The sequence below is a fragment of the Lycium ferocissimum genome, unplaced genomic scaffold, assembly GCF_029784015.1.
Source record: "Lycium ferocissimum isolate CSIRO_LF1 unplaced genomic scaffold, AGI_CSIRO_Lferr_CH_V1 ctg22686, whole genome shotgun sequence".
NCBI classification, from domain to species: Eukaryota; Viridiplantae; Streptophyta; class Magnoliopsida; order Solanales; family Solanaceae; genus Lycium; species Lycium ferocissimum.
The window spans coordinates 1-10,075 of NW_026720494.1; the positions used below are offsets into that span (position 1 = coordinate 1).

A 10,075-nucleotide genomic window follows, 5' to 3' on the forward strand; every position below is an offset into this window, starting at 1 on the left:
ATTTCTGGCTTGTCATGTGACCATGTCACATGACTTAAATTAAAATTTTGTCCTTTTTCTATGCCTTGGCCGGCCACCCTCATGGGTTGGGCCTCAATTTTCTTTCCATTTTTGGGCCAATCCGGTTGGTCACGAGTTGGGCCTAGCCCACCGACCTTTCGACCTTAAGACGTCCATATCTCCTTGTACAGATGTCACCTGGGAACCCACGACCTATGGTTGGAAAGCTAATTCAATTATCTACAACTTCTATTTCTCGGTATTTTTCCAAATTCCAAACTTATAATACCGTTTTGCCCCTCGAAGTCAGGTCACTGAAAACGTTTTCTTAAGAATATTCGTTTGAGGGTTTTCCACTTTGATTTGACCCAAGGGTCCTTCATGAGTTGTGTTCAACTTTACATATATAATTCATATGACTTCTCAGATGTTCCAAAAATATCTCGACGTGTGGGCCCCACCTCGGCAAATAACCCGACGTTCAAAAGTACGGGATATAACATTTTCAGGCACCGGAGGAGGAGAAAGAGTACTTTGATAAGTTGGACCGCCGAAATCATCGATCGGTAATCAAATGGTCAGCACAATAATTGCCCACCCGAGATAGACGGGTGACTAAACAGAGCCCGAAGATTGTCAAGGGTACACTCAATCAGGAAGCTAGATTCTGATGGCACCTAATGAGGTACAGACTGTTAGTGACCCAGAATGACAATACACTCACAGTTGCTCAGGCAATCGGCATTGCAGTAATAATGAGTCGGTATCCAGTGAACATGGGTCGTATGATAGTGGATGAAATTAGACGGAGAGCACCCGTACCTATGACCTCATTGGCATTCCCATGCCTTATCCGGGCCGCGTGCGACGAGCTCGTGTCGGCGGCGCATTCCGGACTCGGAACAATGTATCAAAAATAAGAAGTTTGGAGATTGGCGGAAGGGTAAAAAGCGGGGATGCACCGGAGTTATTTGTGGTCCCGCCTGCGGCAAACACGTAGGCTCCGCCCCGAGTCGGTTTGGCGGCTATGGGTGATGCGATTCCCTGCGATCGCCGCGGCACAGGGGGCGGGCGACATGTTGCTACGGCTCGAGCCCGTGCGCGACCGGCCCGAAAGCGGTTAGCCAAGGGGCGTGGTGCCCGCTCGTTGATCCGCAACCACCTCCCCGACCCCCGCCCCCGCCACTTGCGGGTCCCACCACGTCACCCTCGTTCCACCGCGGCACAATCAGCTGATTTGTTCACCTTTTCGCGAGCCGGGGCTTGAGAGTTAGCCTTCGCACACTAAAGGTCGAGAAACAAATTGAGGTAATCATACAACAACTAAAGCCACGGATAACCAAGCAAATCAACATTGCCCGAGAGAAGCTGCGGAGGAATATGCTCGGTCTCGCGAGGTGTTCCAATCACGATTGACGGGCTCGAGACGAGGCCGTTTGCTTTGGAGCGATCAAAGGCGCAGAAGTGTTCGACCACGTTTACGCACGGAATTGGCGACACTCGAGGCCGAATCGAGGCGCTCGGCGCGCGAGCGAGCGGAGGACCTTGCTTTGGCACCGCCCACTAACTTGGATATTGACATCCCGGTCCAAAACTTACTCGACTCTGAGGATGAAGGAGAGAAAGGAGATAAGACGCAGGGGAAACGGCCACTAGATGCCGTAGTTGAGGATGTGCGTACGAGAGTAACACGAGCGTCGCGCAAACGGAGAGAGATATGGTGCGAGGCGCCACCTTGAACTCGGCTAGCGCGACAACTACCCGCATCCACCGGGTGCGTCGGGCGGCGGATCCCGCAGGCACGCTTGTGCTGCGTATCCGAGGCGCCCGAGTCCCCGAGCTCGGGGAACATAGTGCCTAGGGCACCCAGGTATCCCTCTCCATTTTTCTTATTGTACTTAGAGTTGATGCATTAGGGACATTGCATGATTTTAAATTGGGGGGTGGGGGTAGATGCTCATATTATTTGTTGTACATACTTGTGTAGGAACCTCCTCGGCTTTTCTTTGCCCGAGTTCTTTTCCTGAGGGGTTTTATTCTGTTGAAACTGGCATGGTTAGGATGTTGTTTAGATTACGTAGAGTAGTTTTGACTTAGTTGGTATTGTTCTGTAATTAATGGCATGTTGTGATCGTGTGATGAAAATGTTGGACCCCTCGAAAGTTTGACAAATGCATACTTAGAATGATCATTGGTTGACATGAGCGATTCTTTATATGACATTACAATTGTTGGGGTGTTGTGTGCGATAACCGACTACTTAGGAGGTCACAATTGTGAAAGTAATTGTCCTTATGCCAATGTGTGTGTGAGTCGTTCTTTTAGTTATGTCTATGCATGTATAATCTAGAACTTGCCCTATTGGTCGTGTTTGAACCGAAAGTTAGTTGGTTGTGAGATGATCTTAGGCTTTCTTTGTATAACGAGTCACTTTGCCTAAATAAGCCGTGCTCAAAGTCGCAAATACCCCTAGTTTCCCCGAGCCTTTTGACCTTTTTCTTGGCTAGCCAAATATGAAACCTCACCCGTTTTGCAATGTATCCATCTTCGCACCGTTTCCTCCTTGATGCTTACTAAGATGAGGCAAAATGCCTAAGTTGGGGGTAAATTAAATGTGGAGTAGATGTTAAAAACATAAGTCGGGGGTGGTGGAGTTTTGCTAGTGTGAATTTGATGTGGTAGTTGCATTATTTAAAAAAAAAAAAAAAAAAGAGAGCAAAATCAAGATCAGAAAAGGGCAACACCAAAAAGATCTACAAGTTGGATAGGAATAAAACCACGTCGAAAAGAGGTGAATTGAAGTGAAGAGAGGTGTAGTGTTCGGAGGGGAAGTCATCGATATCCAAAAGTATCCTACCGTCCCTAAGCTTTACATTACAAGCCAAAACAAGTCCTAATGTGATCACAACCGAACGAGCCTAGGGTGAAAACATAGAAAATAAGGGCAAGCCTATAGTATTTGCATGTGTAGATACGAAATTCTTTGTGAGTGTGAGTGTTTTTTCTCTTCTCGTTTGTCTTCGTCCCATTCTTGTTGTATATGTGTGTTGGGACATTTGTTGGTCTATGTAAGGGCATAAGGATGAAACTCGAGCAAATTGAATTGACTGCCTAACATAGCGATTGTATGCATCATAATATGCTCGACAAGGTGATGTCATACATTGAAGCCTCGTTGTTAATCATAGCGTTCTTGGGATGTGTATGTCGTTTGGAAAGCGGAAAAAGGAAGGGGCTCCTTGAAAAAACATGCATGCCGGTAGTTCAGAGTCAAAACCAATGGAGACACTATTGCTCTATGATATCTAGATGTTAGTTGAGTCTTAGTTGTGTCCACTACTTGCTCGAGGACAAGCAAATACTTTAAGTTGGGGGTGTTGATGTGCCGGGAAATTATGGCACATCTGACACTCTTTTACGAGAGTTATACTTGTTTTTAGGCAAGTATGTGTTGTTTTGATGTGTTTTTGACATGTTTCGTAAATCCTAGTTCGGTTCAAGGAGTGAAGTTGCAGAAAAAAATTGCACCGATGTTTACGTTTCACGGTCCGTAGAAAGTTTCACTTGACCGTATTTCCGTTCGTATAAAGAGGTGGCCACTAAGCGTAATGTCTCAAAGGACGGTCGAACCACGACACTTATATACGGACCGTGCAACATTATACGGCCGTATAAGTTGAGAGGAAGATAATTGAAGAGACTTTTCACGAGCAAAGATCGTACGAGCCGTATAACATTACACGGACCGTGGAAGGCCGGTCCCGTATTATTTACGAAGAAGCCAGGAAGGTCGTGGAAGCCTTGTACGGTCCGTGGAAATTTGTACGGACCGTATAAGTGCCGCCTGGGACCTAAGTGCAAATTCTGTAATTTTACGTGTTGAAACCTATAAATAGTCCGTTGTAGGGTTTTTATTATTATCAGTTCTCATATTTTTAGCTTTTGACTTGGAACATTAAATACTCTCTAGTTTTTGAAGGTTTAAAACATCAATTCAAGCATTCTCAATTCCTCTTTTCTTCCAAAGTAAGCAATTATGATTTCTTCAAATTCTTGTTTCTTGTTCTTTGTCATGAGTAGCTAATTTCCCTTACTAGGGTTGTGCACCCAATTGGTGGGTGTTTTGTGATTGGGTTGTGATTGATATACAAATAATGGATTATTAGGGTTTGTTTATTCTTCATTCTTCATTCATAATTAATGGTTGCAAACATTGATTAACGCCATAACCCTTGATTTATTTGGGAAAATAATTAGGGTTGGTAAGAATGAACAACAAGAACTCAAAGCTTTAAACTTTGTTTAATAAATTCACTTAGGAATAAGAAGAATTTACTTGGCATGATTAATCGTTCTTCATAGTTACTTTCTTATATTTGGGAAAATCATAGAAAGAAATAATCTTTATTTATTGGGAAATAGTAGAGATTCATATAGGGATTAAATGCATTCATATAATGATCCATTAGATGTATATCAAGATCAATGCCCATGATCATACACTCTATCTAACGGGGACACAACCTTAGTTTATTTTACCATAAAATTCACAACCACGAATATTTAGCAATTAGTTACTAAAACACCCAACTTTTACCAAAACCATCGGATTAAGACATTAGACCTAAACATAGCATTCTACGAATTTAGTACCCTTTTTCACGCCCTATTCCCCGTGGATTCGACCCCAACCTTGTTGGGTTACTATATTTGACAACGTCCGCGTTATACCATTAATAGGTGTAATTTGAGCGTATCAATAGTCTACGACAATTGGGAAGGCTCTTTCAAGACATTGCCGAGATACATGACGGCTCTACAACACTTCAACCACCCGGTTCGTTGTTGAATGGAAACTCAAATTGAAGCTGGTGTGCCCGATAATATTTTTGAGTTTGTGTTTTGGGCATTCAAACCATGCATTGATGGTTTTGCTCATTGTCGGCCAATAATATCAATAGATGGAACATATGTGTATAGGGTATATGACATAAAGTCGCTAATTGTAGTTGGAATGGATGCAAATGGAGCTATATTCCCTCTAGCTTCGCGATTCTATAGCTAACGAGAGCACTAATACGTGGGGTCTGTTTGAACTACTTGAGGCAACACGTTATTCGGGATCGTATAAGCATATGTGTTATATCGTATTGAAATGCTAGCATATTGAACAATATGTTTAATTTGCATGGGTGGCAGCCGCCCTTTGCCTACCATCGTTATTGTTTAAGGTATTTGAAGGCAAACTTCCAAAAGGCATATCGAAGCCCAGCACTTTGCAATTGGATGTGGGCGGCTGCAACAGAGCATCAGGGAGAAGTTTCACCGTGACGGAGATTATTAGGCGGGCGGATGAGGAAGCCTTCCAACGTTGAATACAATTGATAAAGACAAATGGAGATTACACCAGGATGAAGGTAGGCGTTGGGGGATACTGACAACAAACAACTCTGAGTCATTCAATGGCTTGTTGAAATCTCGTACGGGACTACTCGTCACCGCAACGGTGAGAATGACTTTTAAGTAGGCTGTGGAGCCGTTCGTCACTACATCAAAAGAGGCCAAAGGACTTGCGGCAGACGGTCTAAAATGGATGCCAAAACCGTCACAATTGCTCGAGTATCACAAATTTAAGGCTCAAAGAATACGATCCGATGGAGTACCACTATGTAGCGCATAGTTGAACTCACAACAAGTGTGCGCAAGGTAACGAGGTAACGTCCACACAATTTGCGAGATTCCAAGAACATGCACGTGGCAAGTGACAATCATATCACATGCGATGTTCTCATGCCTTCAAGTGTTTTATCACAATAGGAAAGAACGCCTCCACGTACGTGGCTAAGGAATATACAGTTGAATATTATGCAAAAACGTATGCTGGAAGGTTTTACCCACTTGGTAGTGAGAGATATTGGCCACCGGATCCATTTTCCATGGTTGCAAATAAAGCATTTATCCGTAAATTCAAAAGGAAAACATACTCATGTATTCCTAATGAATGGATGTTCCACCCGGGAGATACACTCGAAAATGCTCATTTTGCAATTATGTTGGTCATGATAAGCGCAAGTGTGACTTACGACATGGTGGTCAAAATGCATCTCGCGGTGGAAGTACCTCTCGTGGCGGAGGAAACTTTCGTGGTGGTGGCAGATCTAGTGGTGGTGGCACATCTCGCGGTGGTGGCGGAAGATCAACTCAAGGGCATGTGTAGGCTCATGTATTTTAAGTTTTTTCTTTCTTTGCTGATTGTATTTTAACAAGTTTGGGTTCCAAATTAATGAACAAGTTTAAGAGTTTTCATATTGTTAAGAATGATGCAATTTAATTATTTTGAGATTGGTATGAATGATGCAATTTTGACTAAAAAATAACACGCTTTAAATCGAAATCCTAAAACATAAATAACTTAAAGCTAAACAAAAATGGACTTTGAAAGACTTTTCAACCACTAAAACGACAATCCGGGTTTTGCTTATCCTTGATGTATTGAGCCTACCTTATTAATCGCACAAAAATAAGTAGGGTCCTATATAAAATATTAAAGTTTCGGAGTCCCTAAGCATGATTAATCTATGGCTAAAGTACATAAAAAAAAATGTAAAGAAAGAGGCGTTTAACCAAAAAAAGAAAAAAAAAATGGGGGACCTCCTTTAACGCAGTAATTTACTGCGTTAAAGGTACTTTAGTAACATTTTTTTTATTGGGGTCTTTTGGTTCAAAAGGTTTTTTTTTGGGTCATTTTGGGTCCGGGCTCCATAAAAGGATTAAAGGAGCTGTGACATCTCAACAGGCAATGTTTTGGGCGGGACCTGGAAATTTTATTCTTGATTTACATTATTAAATGCCTATGATTGCATATGTAGAGGAAAGACACTAGTTGGGAAGATATTTAGGATTCTTAATTCTTGGTGGAAATCATTCTTCATCTTATACAAAAGCTTCCCACCTACTAGAAATGGAATTAAAATATTATATACAGATAAATTCAGACACAAATAAATGTAAGATATATGTCTTGTATAAACACAAAGGATTAGGCAAGCCTACGATTCCTAGTTGGTTAATGAGCTAACTTGATACCTCTCAACTAACATAACTTTAATTATAGTAAGGCATACTTATCTTTCCTCCCAAGACACAATGAACAAAATCTTGATCATGAGTACACATATAGGCAAACAGCATAGACCCCATCTCAAACAAAGACGAAAAGATAACTTGTCTTTGTCATTTGAGATAATTTAGGTCCCAAGAAGCAGAAAACAATGACCTTTCAACCATATTCACCTATTCCAATAGCAATATTTATCATATTTTAAGTATTTAATTAATGAAAGCAAGAAGGAAGCTGGAATTAAGAGAAGATGAAGAAGATGAATCTGTTACTGAAGAAGTGCAAGACTTTGTCAAGGCAACTAGGAAGAAGCTCATCTTATAGTAGTTTAAGGTCAAAGTCTACAAGAGAAGATTTTTGGAATGTGGAATCTCAAGATAATAAAGAGGATTATGAGACTATTCTTGTTGGCAACTCAAGAAGGAGATATGTGATAAAATCCAAATATTTGAGCCATCCACTATTGAATGCTCTAATAGAGAAATCAAAGCAGAAACATGGGGAGAAAGATCATCTTTCAGTTAAGTGTGAAGTTGTGCTTTTTGATCATCTTCTCTGGTTGCTTGAAAATGCTGACCCCAACAACCTGAATTCTGATTCTTTGGAGGAATTGGCCGATCTATATGTTGTTTAATTTGAATATTTTTCAATAATATTCAATCTTCTTTTTTTCATTCTCTAGTCAAAAATATGTTTTAGCTCTAGTATTTTTTCATGTAACTAGTAGTAATAAATGTTAAGGAGTGACTATCTCTCATAAAAATGAGAAGGATCATAGTTTCCTATTATATGTTTATTTTTTCCTTGCTTACAACTTTCATCATTCTTTATTCAAGTTGCTGATTTCCGATGTAAGAATTATAGATCAATAAAGTCATTGTGCTTGGTAAATTGTGAATGTGGTATTGGTTTAAGGAAATTCCACCATCTAAGAGCGGTGATTGAATGGATATGATCCCTCCACTTTTAATAAGAGTTAGAGGTCTTGAATACTATTCGTCCGAATGAAAAGAGTCATCATAGTGAGTGCTTTTTCTCCGTTAATGGATCTTGCGGTGCTATGAATCCAAATTATGAATGTTGTTCATATTGATTTAAGAAAAAGGACATACATCACTAAGGGTTGTGGTGAATTGATATATCCTTAACTAGAAATTCCCGATTTGAATCATGTGAATGAAAAAAAGTCACATCTTTCCTTTTTAATGGATCGTATGAAACGCAAATCTATAATCAAAAATGACCAAGTGAATATCAAAACCCATATAGAAAAAAAAAAAAAAAAAAAGGAAAAAATGAAAAGGACAAGCAAAAAGGAAAGGAGATACCAAACCAAAGTCTATCTTAATGCACTAAAGCATAAGTTAAAACGTTTGTAAAGATTTCTTAATGGGGAAATTTATATTCTGATGTTAAACATCTACGCCATTCTTCCAAGGGAGTGACATTAAAAATAAAATAAAAATATTTAAATTAAAAACTTATTAAAAAAAATAACTGCCCGAGTATAATCGCTACAAAGTGGAGTATGGGAAATTAAAGACTTACTAATTATATAAAATGTGACATTCTCTTAGAAATTGGTTGAAAAAAACATATAATACATAAAATTAAACAAAACCCCATCTCGAAAAAATAAACAATTTTTTGCACGGATTGCCCTTCTTTTGGGGTGGCTTAAATTTTGCCCTCATATTTGTGTTAACAGTTTTATACTTCGCTTGGATACGCCGAGGTTCGAGTTCGAACCCCAGGATTCGAGCATAAATAAAAAATAATTTCGCGAAGACAGCAGTCAGGGAGAGTGTATCTGGGATCCAAAGATACAATCTCTTAAGGAAAAACCAAAGTTATGCGGAGAAATACTTTGCCTTGAGACATTTTTTTTTTTTTTTTAACTTTTCAAGGCACGCTTTAGTTAAGGCATACTTTTGGTTATGCCTTAATTAAAATTATACCCATAAGGCATAGTTCATGGAAAATTTTTGCCTCATAAGGCAAAACTAAATTATGCCATGAGGAAAAGTATGCTTACTCCGCATAACTTTAGTTTTCAGCAAGGAAGTTATGCGGAGATGCGTACTTTCTTGTACATTTTTTTTTTTTTTTTTTTATAACTTTAAAGGCACACCCTTAGTTAAGGCATACTTATTATGCCTTAATTAAAAAGTATGCCCCATAAGGCATAGTTCTCTACAGCAAAAATTTTGCCCATACAAGAAAACTAACAGGTTTCGTGAAAGTGAGCTTCTCCTAAGATAATCTCTTAGTTTTTCCTTATGTTACAGTTTTATAAGACTTTGCCTCGAGACATTTTTTTTTTTTTTTAACTTTAGTTAAGGCATACTTTGGTTGCGTTTTCCACTAAAACCGCCCTACAAGGCATACTCCCTATGAAAAGTTTTGCCCCATAAGTAAAACTAATCATGCCCTCCGCATAATCCTTTGTTTTTCCTTAAAAGTTATGCCGGAGGGGGAAAACTTTGCCTTGAGACATTTTTTTTTTTTTAAATCCCCACATTGGATATTTTTAACATCTTAATTAAAACCCTTCCCCCAAAAGCGAAAAATTTGGGAAGAGTTTTGCCCCAAAAGGCATAACAAAACCATGCCTTGGGGAAAAAGTTAGCCCCCTCCGATAACTTTATTTTTCCCCTTAAGGAAGTTGTTTTGGGGGCGACACCCCCTCCACCCCCCCCCGGAAATTATTTTTTATTTTAGTTGAAAAGGGGTTCGAACCCAAACCCCGTGATTAAATTTTTGGGCCCAAAACTTAAAGACTACAAAAAACCCCGAAAATTTAAAGACCGCAAAAAAGGGAAAAAAAAAAATTTTAAAAAAGAAAAGCAGGGGAATTGAAAAGGCCCAAAAATAAAAAAAAAAAGAGAGAAAAAAAGGGTTTTTGGGCCTGAAATTAAAATTTTTCCATAAAAGGGTCAAATGGTTCTAAAAGGC

General features: G+C 39.6%; 1 protein-coding gene across 1 annotated transcript; it reads left to right on the top strand.

The window, feature by feature from the left end:
• The first annotated feature begins 7,126 nt into the window (after positions 1-7,126).
• LOC132043300 (auxin-responsive protein SAUR76-like) lies at positions 7,127-7,985 on the top strand. Its single transcript, XM_059433802.1, has one exon. The coding sequence runs from the start codon at positions 7,371-7,373 to the stop codon at positions 7,752-7,754; it is 384 nt and encodes a 127-aa protein (XP_059289785.1). The 5' UTR covers positions 7,127-7,370; the 3' UTR covers positions 7,755-7,985.
• The last annotated feature ends 2,090 nt before the right edge of the window (positions 7,986-10,075 follow it).

Coding starts and splice junctions, on each gene's coding strand:
- LOC132043300 (XM_059433802.1), top strand. CDS start 7,371: ATGAAGAAGATGAATCTGTTACTGAAGAAGTGCAAGACTTTGTCAAGG.